Source organism: Lottia gigantea, assembly GCF_000327385.1.
Source record: "Lottia gigantea unplaced genomic scaffold LOTGIsca_16, whole genome shotgun sequence".
Taxonomy (NCBI): domain Eukaryota; kingdom Metazoa; phylum Mollusca; class Gastropoda; family Lottiidae; genus Lottia; species Lottia gigantea.
This window is the reverse complement of record NW_008707965.1, coordinates 1,439,409-1,459,842: the sequence shown is the minus strand read 5'-3', so window position 1 is coordinate 1,459,842 and position 20,434 is coordinate 1,439,409. Positions and strand designations below refer to the sequence as shown.

The 20,434-nt window shown below is 36.7% G+C and overlaps 1 protein-coding gene across 1 annotated transcript; it reads right to left on the bottom strand.

Annotated features, from left to right (window-relative positions):
• Nucleotides 1–827: 827 nt before the first annotated feature.
• On the bottom strand, nucleotides 828–8,580 carry LOTGIDRAFT_113097 (hypothetical protein; the record flags this gene model as incomplete). The annotated part of the gene is made up of 8 exons (XM_009050952.1): nucleotides 828–1,003; nucleotides 1,981–2,164; nucleotides 2,833–2,929; nucleotides 3,283–3,464; nucleotides 4,402–4,628; nucleotides 7,091–7,250; nucleotides 7,541–7,749; nucleotides 8,346–8,580. 8 exons carry the CDS (start codon nucleotides 8,578–8,580, stop codon nucleotides 828–830), a joined length of 1,470 nt encoding a protein of 489 aa, XP_009049200.1.
• Between the last annotated feature and the right edge of the window lie 11,854 nt (nucleotides 8,581–20,434).

Sequence of the window (20,434 nt, the reverse complement as noted above, 5' to 3'; positions counted from 1 at the left end):
TTTGCTGTTAGTGACTGTAACGAACTGTAAAAGCACAAAAAGGAAACATCGTGATCTGTATCATTCGGCAATTCTCGGCAGTTTCCGTAAGCTAGAGTAACTTCCATGGAGGACGTTTGGATCTATATGAATCAGACAAAAACACCAATCAAATGACAACTGCAAAAGCAAAATATAAATCGCAAACTTTCGATTCCCTGTAGCTTGTGCTGTCTCTAGCAATGACTAACACCCCGATGATAGATGTTATATTTGAATGTCCAGGAATGATGTCAAACCAGAAAATCTTACCATCGTGTTCTCGACGTTTTCCACTTCCATTTTACGGGCTCTATTGGCATAATAATCATAATCCTTGATGTGTTCCGGATGATTCTGGACAAATTCTATAGCCTCTTGGGTTGTGTTGATCCATTTAGAGTGTTCTACCTTGAGTCTATCCTCTGTAATAATCAAATAACAGAGATGTTGGCGAGGCTGATGTTAAGTTGGTACGGGTCGAGTTGTTGTTCCAATCAATAGAATACATAGAGGAAATCAAACTTCGATTACAATTTCGTTTTTTTCTTTTTCCCTGACATAGTTAATCTCTATTGTAATCTAAGAAGTTTTCCACAAAATGTCTGTAGCCTTTTTAACCAATCAAGGCGTGTTTCTTGATTTGAGGAATTGTGAGATACTGAAATCCAAAAAGTCTGCTGTATTGCTCTACTTTAAGTTTCGATACCAATGACGTTTTTAGACGGGGGCCACCCTCAGGGCAGAAAAAATGAAATATTTATTATTTTTTCACTGCCCAAATCGAGTTAGCTGCATTCTCCACCGTCCTAATTGGGGAGGTATCTGAAAACGAATAGCAAAGGAAAAAAGATCTGACCTGAATAGTAAATTCTAACACCTCGAGATTTAATATGGCGGCTTTTCGCCAGTAATTCTGTGAAACCTTTCGTTTTAAATCTTAAGCGACAATTATCAGAGCGACTTTTTTCGTGGACGTTTGTACCTAGATAAAAAGCAAAATAAAGAAATTAATGGTTAACTGCCACACAGAATGAAAATTACATTTAAATTCTCAAACTTCGCCATTAGCCTGCCAATAGGACTATATAGTCATCAATGGATATGCCTGGTGTCATAACTAAACAACAGAATCCCCGTTTATTCCGACACACCCATAGAACGTACCAATTATTGACAAACGCGTTATATTTTAAGCGTTTTTTGTTAAATACTTTAATGTGTAATTACTTAGTTTTGTAGATTAACAGATATTAAAGGAATTTTGTAGTATACATCTACTTATGACACTAGGTACGTCCATCAGTGGCGGAGCAAGGTTTACGTCCGAGGGGGGCGAAATATTTGTGATTGCCCGAATTTCTAACCTAATTATGAGATTTTTGGCTCCGCCACTGACGTCCAATAACGAATATATACATTCATTTGCCAAGTTTGATCAATTTATTTTCATTCTAAAAGGTAGTATCCCAGACAGGCAGCTTGTCATGCCTTTGACGAAATGATATCTATACCAGACAGGCAGCGTTTCCTACCTTTGACGAAACCATATCTATATACCAGACAGGCAGCGTTTCTTACCTTTGACGAAACCATATCTATATACCAGACAGGCAGCGTTTCTTACCTTTGACGAAACCATATCTATATACCAGACAGGCAGCATATCCTAACTTTAACAAAAGCGGCGTGTCTTACCTTTGATCAAACTATATCTCTACCAGACAAGTAGCGCATGTTATGTTTGACAAAACTATATCTATACCAGATAAGCAGCATGTCTTACCCTTGACAAATCTCTATCTATACTAGACGGACAGCGTAACTTACTTTTGACAAATCTCTATCTATACCAGACAGACAGCGTATCTTAACTTTAACAAAACTATATCTATACCAGACATACAGCGTAACTTACTTTTGACGAAACTATATCTATACCAGACAGGCAGCGTGTCTTACCTTTGACGAAACCATATTGCCCTCCCTGTCCAACATGTCCTAGGCAATCAGCCACCCAGAATAGAAAGATATCATTCCCTCGACCCTCGACGCTGATAGTTAAAGGTGATGATTGGGCTCCGATAGAATCTTTAACACTAGGGGATATTAACGGCTGGCCTGTTTTACCATCTAGTACTGTAGTCTAAAAAAATAAATGGATTTGAGAACTTCTTTATGCCGTATTGCCATTATTGAATATGAAGAAGGAAATGGGATTTACAACCATTGCATTGCATTGCGTTATTGACATAGAAAAGGAATTTAACAGACCTATGGCTTCAGACAACAAATTAGAAATGAAATGAAATGAATGAGTTTTACGTCCTTCTTTTCTGCACCATGTGGGCTAATGAAGACGGGCACAACATGCAGGGTGCAATGAGGGAAATTTTGCCAGGACAGCGGCATTAGCCGGCTCTTTTCAGATTTCCAACTGTCGAGGGATCTTTAACGTGCACAGCCTGTAGCACACGGGGCCTCGGTTTATAGACAACAGATTAGAGTCTCCTCTATCCCTTTTTGGAACGAACATTTTATGGTATGAATTATAAATCACTTTTATACTATAAACCATAGAATGGGATTACATGGATTTTACGCAGGTCCGTAGCTACATAGGACAAGGGTACATGGATTGCCCCCCCTGAAAAATTCTGACAACCGACCAATTCCATTACTGCAACTAAACACCATATACAATTGCCCTGCGAACAATTAAGTCTGGTTAAGGTCATGATTTTACGAATGGTTATATAGATGTTGTATTATAAGATATCTATGAATGGTATAATATATATATCATATACTAACTTCAGAGGAATAGTAAATAGGAAATCCTGGACCATTCTGATATTTGATGAGAAAATCAGGAACCTCGTCATCATTATAATATCCTGCAGCTGGTGTACTGAAAAAAAAAAAAATCACACAAACTATTACATTGATTTAATGATACCACATCAACAGTGACGTATTTTGGCAGCAATTTTTGGGCCATGTCAATCCCCGAGCCCCCAGACCCTCGGCCAAAAAGATAAGTATCACTAATCGCAAAATATGCTTGTATTACATAAGGAATTTGTGATGAGTGAAATTGCACGAACCAAAGACAAGATTGGAATGGTGCAACTTGATGCTATCGGTGTCCCAGATACATATAATTATGTTTTAGATAACCTCTTTACAATCCCTTTAAGTGAATATGTTGAACAATAAAGTTAGTCAGAATGCGAAATGTTTCCTTATAATCAACTCTCTTACCAATATGTTTCTGAACTAGGAAATGTATAGTTCCAAATCACATGAAATGTCCGTCCATCTATAGCCAGTACCGTAGAATTAAACATAGAAATAACAATATCTACGACCTCATCTTTATTTATATCCAACAACACTGGCGGTGTCATTACGCCTTTGAAGTTATCTGTATATATTCTCTTAGCCTGCAAAAATACAAAAAATGGATGAATGAATGAATATGTAAGAAACCTCAATCATACAGACCCTCTTGGTCTACGTATAAAAGGACCGCAATATTCTGGAGCACACTAACAGTATTGGTCGTCGATTTTTGTCGCTGACGAGAGTCTTGTCAAGAGTTTCACCTACCAAATGCGAGCACACGGGGAGACAAAAAAATTTCCCACAGCTGTCGTTTTCCGATATGTCCATAACCACGTGCAGATAATGCAAATGAAAGGAAATAAATCTTATTAGATAATGACGCTCTGTCATTAGTCAGGCGATAGATTAATCAAACCAAATATCAAACATGTTTGATATGATAAATCCTGTCGGGTACGCGATAATTTAGTCGTTGAAGCGCGGGCACACGCGAGATTTTACTCAAGATTCGAGTTGACGACAAAAATCAGCGACCAAGACTGTTCGTGTGCTTGCGCTCTCAACCCCTAATACTTAACATGTAAGTGATCATAATGTCATAATCTTCATGAATAACACTTGCCGGATCCAAAGTATGACAATCTAAGGGGTAAATGTCCAGGAAACCGAAAAATCCCAAATGTTACCTTTATTTGTGTGTGGACTCTCTTAACGGAATTGTCAGCGTCAGGCTCCTGGATTAGGGGTACAAATTCGGGACAAACTGACATTATAAAGGTACACCTATCGGGGCTGAGATTTCAAATGCGGCAGCGCTATGGAAGCGCCGTGGGTATAAGGGATTTATCTCCCACACATAGTTTCTATCCCTAATTGTACCTCCCATTTCATTCTTAGTTTTTATCCCATCCCCACTCCCTATCACCTAAAATGTCAAAATGCAACACATCAATCCTAATTATCAAAAAATATTCTAATATACCCCCACTGATCACGAGGTCTTATAAAAGTGCAAAAAAGTGGTTGGCGATGTACCTTATAAATCTGTCCTTTGATAAGATGATTTAGAGTGATTCTCCACAATGATCCACCATGTGTTTCCCCACCAGTACCAAACAATACTATCTGAGTACCATCTTTCTGACTATATATCTGTGGTGAATAGTACGATTCCTTTTTATCCGGTACTCCAATAGTCTTTATAACTTGACCTGTTTTACCACTGAATAACATGATGTTACCGGACAGTCGATATTTACTACCTGAATAATAAAACTAGGTGTCGTGGGTTCGAATCCTTCTCAAAGAAACGGTTTTAAATGTTTCCAAAAGCTGGCTTGCAATCCATATCACAAGACAGTACATAAAATATTAAGTCCAAAAACATAAAGTATCAGACGAAAACAGAAGATCGTAAAAATTTGCAATGTTTAGTATATCGAAGCGACTTGGCGACCTCTTTGGCGATTTCCAGATAAATTTGAATTTTGATCGTCTATTTGTGATTTGGGGGCATAAAAATCTAAATCAAACTTTCAAAATTCACCAATCTAACCAGATATGGGAATATGGAGTTTTATGTCCCATTTTTCTGTACCCGTTTGGGCAAATGTGGAAAGGCAATGCCTTGCTGTTTTGCCATTATAGCAGCATTATCTTACTTGATTTCCAACCATCAAGGAATCTTTAACATAAGGTGAGGTCCCGGCCCATTCTAATTTTCATCTTTGATCCTTGATAAACGCAGAGGAATGTTAAAAAAAACAGAAATATAGATTGTGGTCTCTACACAAAGACAATCAGCGAGCCATTAGAAGTGTATAAGAAAACTTATGAAAAGTTAATGATAAATGATGTAGACGTCTCTATTGTAATAACCTCATTAGTTATTGTATAATAATATAACTAACTGTAAAGCCGGGTGTCCACTGAGAGTTTTATAGCGAGATTTTGCTCCCCGAGACAAATTCGCTTGTTGGATTTTGTAATAGCCTTGGACCCTCTTACAGAATTCGGCTACATAAAATTTGTATAACCAATTTCCTTCAGTAACAGAAGACACAACTTTTAACGGATTTTAACAAAATTTTGCGGATGAGATCAAATTATTTCAAAAATATTGAAATGGTCAAAGAAACTGATAGACAGTCGCAACCAACTCTCGATAGACGAGAGCGATTTTCTCGAAGAGGATCTGCTATAAATGTCAGATATCGATAGAACTGTCGATAAAACTGTGGCGAGCGATGTCTGGTAGAGGGGCGTCTGCTAGAAAGTGTCGAAATATAAATTTCTGTTTGAGAGTGCTCTCAAGGAACACTTACTATTTTTGCGAGACTTATTGGATTTTGTAATAGCCTTGAACCCTCTTACAGAATTCGGCTACATGAAATTTGTATAACCAATTTCCTTCAGTAACAGAAGACACAACTTTTAACAGATTTTAACAAAATTTTCCGGATGAGATCAAATTATTTAAAAAATATTGAAATTTTGGTATTTCTGTTTCGTCTTTCCAATAATTATTGTAACAGCCGTGGCAAGACGATTTTGTACTTGACAACAACATTTTCCCATCATAAGTTGGCAAGCAATTTTGACGTGCAAGTCGCATTCCATTCTAGAGAGAAGCTCGAGAATGTAATTTGCCTGTGAAGTGGAAATGAAATGTAGTCTCAAATAGAGGGGACACTGACAGATCTCTCGCTAGTGACTCACAAAGATTCACCGAAAAAATCTCAAGGCTTTAAGACAGATTAGCAGTGAAAATTTTAAATTGCGCTTTAATGAAGACATCGTTAACGAAGTGACATCACATGCCGTGATATGTCCGACGCAATAAAAGAGTCAAGTATTTAATCCATTAAATGTAGAACCAATTTACGCTTTCTATATACGGAACATCTATCATCCAGTTAGTATCTGGGAGCCGCACGGCCGCTACAGGCCGAGATAATACCCTTCTTTCAAACCGGTTTCCCCCTTGGCAGTGATGTAGGTAAGAGGTGCTGACATGGAAAAATCGTCCAGTCGTTCGGATGGAACAATAAACCGAGAGCCCATATGTTACAGGCTGTGTACGTAGAAGATTCCTAGACAGCTTGATATCGCAAAAAGAGCAGGCTAATGCCGCTGTACTGGCAAAATTTACCTCATTCCATACTGCATGACGCTGCCCTGTCTTCATTAGCCCAATCACGTGCGGGACGTAAAACTCCATTCATTTCATTTTATTTTTTTCACAGTTATTATCTGAGCAAGTTTGTTGGTGTATCGAATTTGCCCGTTTCATTACAGTGAATTTGGTGAAAGCCAATAAAGCTTCAAAACAGTACTGGTAATCTTAGAATGACTTTGAGTGATAAATATATATATATGAGATTTGTTTTGAATTGATTTAAGCAATCAAAGGGTGTCATCTAAAACCCGTTTCTGGATAAAATGCGGAATTGTGGGATAGCGATATCCAAAGAGGATGATGTCGTATTCCCTTCGTGGGATTCACTATCCCACAATTCCTTATTTTATCAAGAGAGGATTCTACATGACGCGCTTTGATTGGTTAAAAATGCTACTTATGGGACAGACTTTTGTAGAAAACTTCTTAGATTACAATAGAGACTAAAAATATCAAAAAACGAAAAAAGATATACGAAATTGTAATTTAATATAATTAGATTGAACTCCGACAAACCTAGTCATACCAATATCGGCAATAACGTACCTGGATCTTGAAGTGGGTCTCCGCCATGTATCTGAAGTATATCGGAAACCTTATCACCATCTATATCGGCTATAAACTGGGGAGTGTAGAAATTCATCAAATCAGTTTTACCATATCTCCATAAAACATCTCCATCCTTACCACTTATAGCATCAAATGTCTGGAATTAAAGTGCAAATACAGACCCGTTCTTAAAAAAGAACCAAAGTAATAACGATCCGAACCGCAAAACGAAACTCGAAATCTAAAATATGTTCGGCAATACATTTCAATGACGTAATACGTATATTTCTCTTGTTGTTTTGGGAAAAATTTAAACGTGTGGAGTTTTATCGTCAATTTCTTATCTATGTGGGCACCAGGGGTGGCGTTATTCCTACCTAGTGTATTATAAAAAATCTATAGTCCACATAGCTAATATTGTTTTATTGGAATTCGTTATTTACTTACCCCAGCTCGGCCACCAGCTAGACAATCCAGCACACCATCTTCATTCAAGTCCACATTACAATTCAGACCAAACAGTTCGTGTTTACTGAACTGCTTCCAGAGAACTTTACCAGTTTTACCTTCTAGAGCCATCACCCCACCGTAACATGGTGACTGGCCATGGAAATAGATATCACAGACCACTTCCGGTATGTCATAACCATCAGCTCCTGAAACAATACAATTAAGACGCTACTTTCATTTTACTTTGTTCGCCAAACGGAGTTGTTTGTTTGTTTCTTTCTTTCTTAACCAGGTGCTTTGTTCGCGCCCGAACGTCATGTGTTTCCGGTTTAGAAGAGAAGATGTCTCTTACATGGTGGTCAACTAAGTTCGTGATTAGATCTGGTAACCTGTTCAGTTGCGTGGTTAAATACACAAATCTGAAACCCATGTAGGTCTACAGTGGAGCCCCGTTTATCCGCACATTTCAGTACCTAGTAAAATCGTTCTGTTGATCAAAGATCCGAAAACAGATTGATACACGAGCCCTTTCCATTTTATGTGCTATTTGTGAGGTGGTATGGGATGAGGTATTCAGATCGAAAATCAAAATCGAAATACTTATAGAAATTTATTTCTGCAAATCGAGAAACTATATTTAGAAAATTGTTAGTCACATTCTCTTCAGAAACTCAAAATGAATCAAACCAGCGAGAAACATATGGAATTTGTTTGTTATTTCATAGGGATTAAATTTTCAGATTTAATAGGCTTTATATCAGCTGTTTTTAAAAAGAGAATATCAGGTTTTGAATCGACTTACCTGTTCCAAAACCCATAATAACGTCAAGAACGCCATCTTTGTTAATGTCCACTAATCTAAATGCTGATTCAGTTAGGAATTTGGGAATCCCGACAACCCACACGTCTTCAACTTCGATCTTGTCACAACCCACAATATCATCACCATTGTTTTTAATAGACAACTTCGGATCACCACCTGACGTCACTTCCTGAGTATGTTTATGCTTATTCACTGAATACAAAATGGCGGACATAAGGCCTCCTAAAACACTGACAAATATCACAAAATACAAAACTGGTTTACAAATAAGTATCAATTTACAATCAGGATGTTTGCTTTTCACTCGAGTTCTTTGTCGTGGATGCATCAGTGGTTTTGTTGCAGACGAGATTTCCAGCGTAGGATCTTCTACAAACACGTCATCGTCGTCGGAATAGCCATCTTCATTTTCTTCGGCAATGTAATCGTCGTGCACATACCCATTTCTCTGATGGCGATTCTTTTTGAAGATTACTCGCGACTCCGATTTATCTCTGCTTTTAAACATTTTGGTACCTCGTTTTTTTAGTCACGCCTGGAAAAAAGAGAAAATAACTTAGTTAACATAATATTTTTTTCAAACTAATCACCAATTTACAAGGTAATGACACGTGCTCAATTATTTTTCTGCAACACTTAAAGTTAATCGATCAAGATAAGTAAATTGGACACAGGATAGTGTTGCTAAGATGGAATATCGGGCCTACACAATAAGTGAAAAACACTCGTTTGAAGCCAAGAGACATTGCGACCTATCGAGACAAAACAAAAAAATTTAAATATTTATTCTACTTTCACTGCCAAAATCTAGTTAGATGCATTTTCCACCTTCCTGGATTAGAAATGTTTTAAGGGGGAGGCCCAAAGACCAGAGGAGAAAAATTTTGTGACCCCTGTCCGGCCCCCTCACCTAATATTTCCTAGTAACGCTACTGGTAGGAGAGGGGTTTGCGGTTCAACTAATTCCTGTGGTAGTTGAGCTGGTGCCTTGAAGTAATCTAACACTGTCATTGCTAAAGCTGAGTTTGTAGGAGAAGACCAATTCCACTGCCTGGGCAATGTTTCCACCATTTAACACTGCCTGTTATTGTCTGACTTTAACAGTCAAAAATGAAGTAGAAAAGTCTGACGTAAAACTGATATTGTTTTAAATTTAGAACTAGCAGGCCCGTAGCCAGACTTGATTGTTCGGAGGGGCAAGTAAGTTTTCTGGTGGCACAATGGGATATAATGTTTAGCTGCAGAACTGGAATTGGTCGGTTGTCAGAATTTTTTCGAGGGGAGGAGGGGGGTGCATTGCTACAAGATGATTAATTAAATGAAGTAGAGCTGTCGGGTTGCAACTGTCAGTCAGCGGGAATGTGAATGGATATTTGTAGAATTTGCAGGAATATCTTCTAGATAACATTATATCGATTTGTTTATCAACTGAAATAAGAGAAATAAACAATGATATCCTACCTTATAGTGACGCATAAACAAACAGCATCGAACACTACAGCGCCTAGTATGGTGTATTCGATTCTACATGCTCCTCAGGTTAATAGCTGCTTTAATATTGTAGAACATCTGTTCACAGAATCGGGATGTTATAGCGTTACATCTGATGCTAAGATTAGTCATTCATGCAGAATCTGTGTATGACGTCATGCAGTCATCTCGCAGTCAACCATCCATTTTCTTTAATTTTTGCCAAAAATATATCGCCAATTTTATATAAAATTCCAATGAGTATTATTCCATAAATCCGACAATCTGTGCCTTATAAGGAAAAATTATTTGATAATTCTGATAAGTAAACAATGGCACCAAGGAATCGGTAATATATTCCGTGTGAGGAAAATCCAGGCAGTTTATCGATTTTTCTATTTCTGTACTACTATAATCCGTGGTTGCTATTGACATTAAAGACACGAGACCAAGGACGGTGCCATTGTCGTCTGCTTGAGCCCAGAGCGATACGTGATTAGAAAGAAAGAAATGTCGTCTGCGTTTTATTTCCCTTTTTACATTAAGACAAAATTAACATTGGATTCAATCTTGGTTAAATATTTTGACTCCATTTAAAAAGCAGTTTTCCATAAAAGACTTTATCTAGTCTTTAAAGTCTGTCATTAAAAATTAAAGGATATGATTTTCGTAGGTCGAAAATTTTGTGTGCTCAAATTTATGAAAACTATACACTTGACCTTTTGGACACAGCTTACTGTGACGAATGAATGAATCGCGAATTATATTGTATTGTTTTAAAGGGATCGTAAAAAGGTTTTCCAAAAAGCATGGCCTTGCGACTTGATAGCCATTATCCGCCATTATCATGTTATTTAATGCTATTAAATCGTGTTAAACATGGTCCATATTTAAAACATTATGTTGAATAAACCATCCAAATTTATCATTGGCAATATCGATCTGAATTTTACAACTGGAACATTTAAAATTGTTACCGAATTTTTATGAATTGCATAATCAAAACCTAAGTTGGTTAGTCAGAACCAAAATTTGCCGTGGCTTATCAAAATTTTCTATCTAAATTGAACCCTGATCATAACAAATGGCCTCTATTCCAGTAAGTGTTTTATGACGCCACTAATCGCAAAAGGTGCTTTATCACATGGGAACCTCTCGATTAGTGACGTCATAAAATGCCTAGTTTTAGTGGAATTACAGGAACTACAGACGTCTGAAAATTGAAATGGTGCAAATTACTGCTATTATATCAGTGTCCCCGATAAGCATAAAAGATATTTGAGATTGCCCGAATTTCTAACCTAGTTATGACATTTTTGCCCGAAAAATTTGCTTACGGGGCTGCGAGTGACTCTGCCACTGGCTCAGGGCCATTGTTTGTTATTATTACAAGCGCTCTACATAGTCGGTTTGTTTCTGAGTTCGAGTGTCCTAGTATAATAGATAGCGTCATTTTACATAGTTTTGCAGTAAACGAAGTGAGGCTACATTGGCAAGTGAAGTGTGAGACACAATCGACACAATCTTGGCGATAAGTCTAATACTAAGTAGACACTGTCTTAACGGTAAGTTCAATACTACGTCGACACTGTCTTGACATCAAGTTTAATACTAAGTCGACACTGTCTTGACGATAAGTCTAATACTAAGTCGACACTGTCTTGACGATAAGTCTAATACTAAATAGACACTGTCTTGACGGTAAGTCCAATACTAAGTCGACACAGTCTTGACGTTAAGTCTAGTACTAAGTCGACACTGTTTTGACAGTAAGTCCAATACTAAGTCGACACAATCTTGGCGATAAGTCTAATACTAAGTAGACACTGTCTTGACGTTAAGTCTAGTACTAAGTCGACTTTGTTTTGACAGTAAGTTTAATACTAAGTCGACACTGCCTTGACGGTAAGTCTAATACCGAGTCGACACTGTATTGACAGTAAGTCCAATACTAAGTCGACACAGTCTTGAAAGTAAGTATAATACTAAGTCGACATTGTCTTGACGGTAAGTCTAATACTGAGTCGACACTGTCTTGACGGTAAGTCTAATACTAAGTCGACACTGTCTTGGTGGTAAGTCTAATACTAAGTCAACACTGTCTTGGTGGTAAGTCTAATACTAAGTTGACACTGTCTTGACGTTAAGTCTAATACTAAGTCGACACAGTCATGACAGTAAGTCCAATATTAAGTCGACACAGTCTTGACAGTAAGTCCAATACTACGTCGACACTGTCTTGACAGTAAGTATAATACTAAGTCGACACTGTCTTGACGGTAAGTTAAATACTAAGTCGACACAGTCTTGACGTTAAGTCTAGTACTAAGTCGACTTTGTTTTGACAGTAAGTTTAAAACTAAGTCGACACTGTCTTGACGGTAAGTTCAATACTAAGTCGACACTGTCTTGACGTTAAGTCTAATACTAAGTCGACTTTGTTTTGACAGTAAGTTTAATACTAAGTCTACACTGTTTTGGCGATAAGTCTAATACTAAGTCGACACTGTCTTGACAGTTAGTCTAATACTAAGTCGACACAGTCTTGACGGTAAGTCTAATACTAAGTCGACACTGTCTTGACGGTAAGTCTAATACTAAGTCGACACTGCCTTGACGGTAAATCTAATACTAAGTCGACACTGTCTTGACAGTAAGTCTAATACTAAGTCGACACTGTCTTGGCGGTAAGTCCAATACTAAGTAGACACTGGCTTGACGGTAAGTCTAATACTAAGCCTACACTGTTTGGCGATAAGTCTAATACTAAGTCGACATTGTCTTGACGGTAAGTCTAATACTTAGTCGACACTGTGTTGACAGTAAGTCCAATAATATAGTAATGTACCGATAAATTGCAGAACGCAAAAAAAGAGGAGACGGTTCGACAATTTACTCAGTGGAAACACGAAAGCTAGCTTAAAGTTGTCTTTTTCCATCATTGGAAACACAGTTAATGTGTTCAATAACAAACATTGTTATCGTCTTCACTTTGACATATTCAATACATTAGATTTCGTATGCTGAGACTGTGTGTGCATGATTAATTTATGTAATAAACTACGACAAATACAAAAGAGAGATTGAAATGAATCAAAATCGGCATTAATAAATGAACATAGAATTGTGTCTAACATCTTTCTTCTCTGAATATATAAACAGCTTCTATTATGTTTGAGAAATTATAAAAAAGGGTTCTTTTGTTACAAAATGGAAATATTATGCAAGGGGTCCACGAGCCTGTTTCTTCATAAGCGAACGTGGCGGTGTACATCAGTCGGTAGCCTCTATCGTCTAATACCACTTTGACTATACACAGCTGCTATGAAAGAATACTACCTCTTCGAAGAAAAGGAGAAGTCCGGGTGTCAGAGACTAGCCAGTGAGCTGAATTTTCTGTCCGATTGGTTTCAATATATCGATCGCTTGAAAAAATAATAGGCCAAAAATATTAAACAATTTTTTAATGCAGTCGATTCATAAGGGTGTATAAAATCGTCGTTCACGTCAACGGGCACACGGGCGAATTTTTCAGCGATTTTAAAATTCACTATTATCAAGCGCAAAAATACGCTTGTGTGACCCTTGCATTACGTGATACGAGTTTATGGTATATCATGGAGTTTTTAGCTTGGAATCTAAAGCACGAAATTGCCATATTCATGTGATGATTGAAATGTAAATTGTTGAAATTTTGTGTACAATAAAGATTTGGATAAGTATACCATATAAACTGATGATGACAATGTTATTTGTTGAAATTTGAAATTGAAACCATATGAATGGACAGTTATAGGGCAGAAAAACTAATTTTTAAAGTTTCAGTGTCATAGAGAAACAGATATTGGTGTTTATATTGTGATATATTCAAGGATCATCATGTACTTCAACAACGTCACTCTAGTTCGTGTTATTTTCATGATTATTGTGATAATGAATACACTTACCAGCAGAATAATCAAACTGCCTCAAAATAGCGACAGGACTTTTACAGAATTCCATAACGTACAGTATCAGAACAGTAAAATGCTCTGGATTAAAGGTGGGAATGATGGAATTATCGGACTTTTTAATGAAACCCACCCTAACAATTATGTGTATAACATAGTTGTAGGGGGTGGGGGAAACAAGTGGACTGGAGTAAGATCGAAGACTAAAAAGTTTAAAACATTTACTTTAGATAGCTACTTTATGCTAGAGCCGGAACGGTTTAAACCATTCTGGTTGACATGGAGTGAGGCGTCACTAGACGTTGTGTTTGGAGTCGGAAATCAGATCGGTGGTGGAAAGACAATCCGATTCAATAGAGATCCAACATTTACATTGAAATATCTAGCTCTTTATGACGGACCTATTCCGGTATCCTATATACTGGAGCTGCAATGTAGCAAGGAAGACATTAACTAAATTAAATCGAGTTCTAATATTGTTATATGTAGTTTTATGGAAATTTGTAGTTTAATTTGCACAAAGTTTTCCAAAAATGTGTAAAACTGCTATTTTGAAAACTGTCGAAGGTATTCGAAATTGTGCGATCATTTTAAAATCACCATGTGCCAGCAAGCACCGTAAATTTAATGGGGCATTCTGTTTTTTGAAGATGGAAAATCTTTTGCTCAAATTTATGAAAACTATATACACCAATATCCAGAGAAATGTATCTGAAGTTTTAAATTAAAAATCCGGCCGTTAAATTTTTAACGCCAAAACTATTCAAAAAGTTTATGTAAACCTGTTAAAGGGGCATTCCGTCTTTTTTGTAAAACATTTTCATTATCAAAAACGTCGTAAATTATACCTGAAAAACCTGAAGGTCCCGGCAAAGGGGGAGATGATAACCTCGTTTCCCCCTGGCACTGATACAGGTAAGAGGGTTTGACATGGAAAAAGCGTCTAGTCATTCGGATGGGACAATAAACCGAGGCCCTGTGTGCTACAGGCTGTGCACGTTAAAGATCCCTCGACAGTTGGAAATCGAAAAAAAGCACGCTAATGCCGCTGTCCTGGCAAAATTCCCCTCATTGTACCCTGCATGGCCCACATTGTGCAGAAAAGTAGGACGTAAAACTCCATTCATTTCATTTCATTTATACCTGAAAATATTTCTAAATTATGCTATTTTTATCTTAGTATCTACTTGATCAAATTGAATTTGTTTTAAAAGGGTTAATTAAAAACAGAGTAGGCCTACTAATTTTTATACGCCCACATAGTATATTTTCGGCATACCTGTCCGTCCGTCGGTCCGTAAACATTTGCTTGTAAACGGTCTAAAAACTAGATTTTTTGATGGAATCAAATGAAATTCGGTATGTGTATACATATTCATTAAACGAAAATCAAGTTCGAATTTGAGCTATTTTCGATTGTTAGAAGCAGAGTTATTGCCCTTGCCCATATATCTTGAATATTTACCATCCGCATGCCGTGGTGGGCGTATATGGCCACTATCTTTAATTAAGCAGTTTGACCTAGTTTTGTTGTTTGGCTTTATATAATGGCTCCTTATATTTAGTTGAATCTGTAGAAAACGTAGACGATATATTTCTCTACAATTAGGCGTTTACTTTACTCAGTAGTTTTCGAACAGCTTGCAAAAAGTATAATGAAGATAAAAAGGTTACCTTTTACGAAAAGTTTTGGCGTTAAAAAATTAACGGCTGGTATTTTTAGTTAAAACTTTCAAATACGTTATGGGATAGATTTCTATAGATTTTGGTTTATAGTTTTCACACATTCACAATTTTCACAAAAAGTTTTCTCAAAAAAACGGAATATCCTTTTAAGTTCGTTATGCTTTTTTGTAGGAGTAAGAAAACTACCTTACGAATTTAAGAAAAATAAAGGCCTAATTGTAGAGATATATTATGTTTCCTATTTATTCTCAAGGTTTCAATATATCGAGTCATTATAAAGCCAAACACCAAAACTTGTCGAAATGCTTTGCGTTTACGGTAAAGTAGAGTATAAAGGAATCTGATTGGTTGATAATAATGATGTGATGACTAACCCTAGCTTGTTATCAGAAACATCTAATTGTTTTAATTCCCATATCTTTATTTATTTTAAAGATATCAACAGAATTCGATCACAGTCTTTTCAGTTACCAAAATCGATCATTCTAACCACTCCGGAAATCGGGTTTGTCCACAGGGTTTGCTTTTGGAAGGTCAATATAGTGTACATTTGTTCCATTTTCAATTAAGTAAATGTATACCTAATGGGATTGTAAAGAAGTTTTCTTAGCACCAATTTGCACCATTCCAATTTTCAGTCAGATCCTGTGGTTCCTGCAATTTCACAAAAAATAAGTCTTTGATCACAAACATGCTATATCACACTTTGCGATTAGAAACGTAAATTGCAGGAACCACAGACGTCTGACTGAAAATTTGAATGGTGCAAATTCATGCTATCATGCAAAGAAAGAATTTCAAATTTCCTGAGCAATTCACGAATCCACGAAACAGCTTAAGCCAGTCAATTAATACGAACAACCACACAAAATGACCTTCCTCCAACCTTTCTGGATATCTTTCATCTGCATTGCATGTTCCCCATGCACATCTCACTACCAGAGAATGTCAGATACACACGAGTTATTAAAAATTATTCTTTTATGACACATGCTTTGTCGATTTGTTGTTTGTGGGTAAAACATGGCGGCTGATGTGAAGAGAATTGTTCAATATTGAGCTGTCAATCATTCTCGCGGATTTGTGAATTAGAGTGGCCGACATCATCAACAGCAGTCATGCTTGCTCCACTAGAACACCTAATGCCTCTTTACGACTCCGTTTCTAAGATGGCTGGTCGCAATGGGACCAAATAGATGGAGTATGTTTTCTGTATATAGCAGCAGTAGAAATAAAATAGACAGTGTGTGGATACACGTTTGGTTCGTAATTAAAAAAAACTTTTCTTTCAAATCTTATAAAAATATAGTATAAGGTAAAATGAATGTGAGACAGTTATTAATCATCTGGTGCTTAAAGCCTATGTGTGATTCGAACGATAGCCTTATTGTGGTCTGAATCTTTTATAATGGTTACTTCCCGTTAAACGTAGTTCTTATTCCATGCATCATGCGGCAATTCTCGGCAGTTTCCGTAAGTTATTCGGAATCAAGTGATCACGTGACAATATTGACATAGTTCCGGTAAAAAACAAATGGCCATTCATTACCGTGATATTATTATGTTGCAGAGCGCTAGCGTAACTTTCACTTAGTCCTCCCTTTATTTATCTCCAATCTGAAATATGGACTTTCAGTATGATTAGAAATTTGCTGTCACTCACACAATCAGAATCAAATACCATCTATCATCTGACAAGATTCATTAAACCGTGTTCTGTTTTGATCCTATAGCATCAAAAGTTGTCATTATTTAAAGGGATTTCTTCTTTGACTGCCATATTTGATATCCGTCACTGACCATATTTTAGAAATTATAGGAATAAAAAGCATTTATTCCCATTGTACACCTAAATATGTCAGATTGGCATCTCAGGACCTCACTAGCACCAAAAATTTCATTCCATAGGAGACCATAGGCAAAAATTGGTCATGTAAAGGCTTTGACATTGACTGGCCAGTAACACAATTGGGCATGAAAATACAATTATGTTGGAATTTTAGCGAAATTCACAGGTCTGAAGGCACCATGTAGTTGGATTCCTGCCAATTCCATGAAAAAAATCTGCCCCTCCCCCTTACAGTGGACTGTGCAAAAATTGGCTATTTAGGGGCTTCGTCTTTGACTGACCAGTCCGCCATATTTGATATCTGTCACTGGCCATATTTGAGAAATTATAGGAATAAAAAGCATTTATTCCCATTGTACACCTAAATATGTTAGATTGGCATTTCAGGACCTCACTAGCACCAAACATTTCAATCATAATTCCATAGGAGAACATCGGAAAAATTGATCATTTTCAAAAGTCGACCATGTAGAGGTTTCGACATTGATTGGCCAGTAACACAGCTAGGTATGAAAATACCATCATATTGGAATTTTAGCGATATTCACGGTACAGAAGACATATATTGGATTTTTTGTAGTTATTTACGTGTCTGATTGCACTATCTTTATCTCAAGAAATGATATTCTGTTGAAAAATGTACTATGAGCCTATGAGATTCTAATATATAGAAAATATGGTTTTTAGTCATAATGTTGTAATTCATAATTCAATTCTTTCCATTGTACTCAGCCACTGGCCGGCCATAAAAATTGGCCAAAAAATTAGGGACGAGGCCATAACTCAAATAAAGGCCTAATAAGTCACCTCACGGTCTCGAGTGGCATGTTAAAAGTTGAATATCACATATAACGTTATCAAACCACGACGTTATTCTGCTCTGTGAAGCGTCAAAAATTCTTTTAACCTTTCAGTTATTGAAAAGAATTTAACTAATTTTTTTAGATCAACTTTTAAATTAAAAAATGCCCATGGATCGTTTCCCATACCTCTTGATACTGAACCGGGCCAGTACTGGACCACATAGTCCCGTTGCCAGGAGTGAATTGCTGCTTGGTGCTAGAATTTTGTTGGAAGATGCGCCGTACCGGGCGTATTCTGTCGCCGAAACTATGGGTGGGGCTATCCCCCACTTGCCAGGAAAATTTTTAAAACTCTAAAATCCCGATCAAAACGTTTATTTGTTTGGTTTTGTACAAAGCATCGCCTTCTCAAACTAGTTCTGACCACCTCAAATTTCTAAGAAAGGTTTGAGAATGACTGACAATTCACCCTGAAAATTATCCTTTGTGGTTACGATCCATTACGGAAAAAAGCATTTCGGTGATTTCATTTGATACTCAATTTACAAAGAACATACGCATGTTGTAATTTGACACTGTCTTGAGCTCCAAAATTGCGAAATTGCAAAGGGACAAACATTTTTAAGAATAATTAGCCTTACGCTATTTCCAGCGCCCTAATACAAAATATTTTCTGATAGGCTCATCGAAATCTATCGCGTTATAGATATTTGTCTATCGATAAATATGGTACTTAATTCCCATGCATTCTCCAGGGCTCAATCACCGTAGGCCCCACCTTAATGCCGACGGGGCTGTGTCTACAGATCTACATATATTTTCAATCAATTTCAAAGCTGTCGAAAAGGTGCAGCAATGATCCCCTCAATATCTCTTTAGATGGTAAATAAGGCTACACATTCGCTAAGAATTGAGATATGTTAAAACTACTTGAAATCAACTCGGAACAAGATTTCCCAGCGACGTTTGCTTTTACACGAATGGGTTTGTTTACGTTATACGTAACATTTTTCCCACAATTCCGCGCGAACGTCGAGACCACGAGATGGCTAATTGTACTCATATATGTTTCCTTCTTATTCTCAAGGTTTCAATATACGTACGTTACATTTTTCCCACAATTCCGCGCGAATGTCGAGACCACGAGATGGCTAATTGTACTCATATATGTTTCCTTCTTATTCTCAAGGTTTCAATATACGTACGTAACATTTTTCCCACAATTCCGCGCGAACGTCGAGACCACGAGATGGCTAATTGTACTCATATATGTTTCCTTCTTATTCTCAAGGTTTCAATATAAAGCCAAACACAAAGACTTGTCAAACTGCTTAATTAACAATGAATACGCTCCGTTTCTAAAACCTTTTAAAACAAATTCTGTTTGATCTAAATATCAATTTAATTCGACAACAGGGTTTGCTTTTGGAAGATCAATATAGTGTACATTTTTTTTCCATTTTCAATTAAGTAAATGTATACCTAAAGGGATTGTAAAGAAGTTTTCTTAGCATCAATTTGCACCATTCAAATTTTCAGTCAGATCCTGTGGTTACTGCAATTTCACAAAAATAAGTGTTTGCGATTTGCAATTAGTAACGTGAATTGCAGGAACCACAGACGTCTGACTGAAAATTTGAATGGTGCAAATTCATGCTATCCGTGTCCTCGATACACATAATTTATTTTTTAGAAAACATCTTTACAATCCCTTTAATTCTTTAGCTTTCTTTGATGGTCGCGCAAGTGGAATAAATTGTATCACTACCGTTTCATTCAGATTTCTATTCAATTCTGTTTCACCATAAAGCATGCATATAGAATGGTAGATTATAGAGTTTTTGGCTTGGAATGTAAAGCAAAAAATTGTTATATTCATAAGATGATTGAAATGTAAATTGTTGAAACGTTGAGTACAATATTGTACCATGTTAAATTACAATGACAATGTAATTTGGTGAAACGTTGTGGACAATAAAAGTAGGATGTTCTTTTTTGATATATTGTAAGAATTATTAGATATATTTGCAAGAAAATCTAAAAACCAAGTGAAACAAAAAGATATAAAGAAGGTGGTAAGACATTATGAATTGGTTAACGATTTAGGAGCCAGATTGAAATTATAGGAATAGACAATTACTGAGCAGAAAAACGAACCTACTAAAGTTTCAGTGTCATAGAGAAACAGATATTGGTGTTTATATTGTGATATACTCAAGGATCATAATGTTCTTCAACTACGTCACTCTAGTTCGTGTTATTTTCATGATTATTGTGATAATGAATACACTTACCAGCAGAATAATCAAA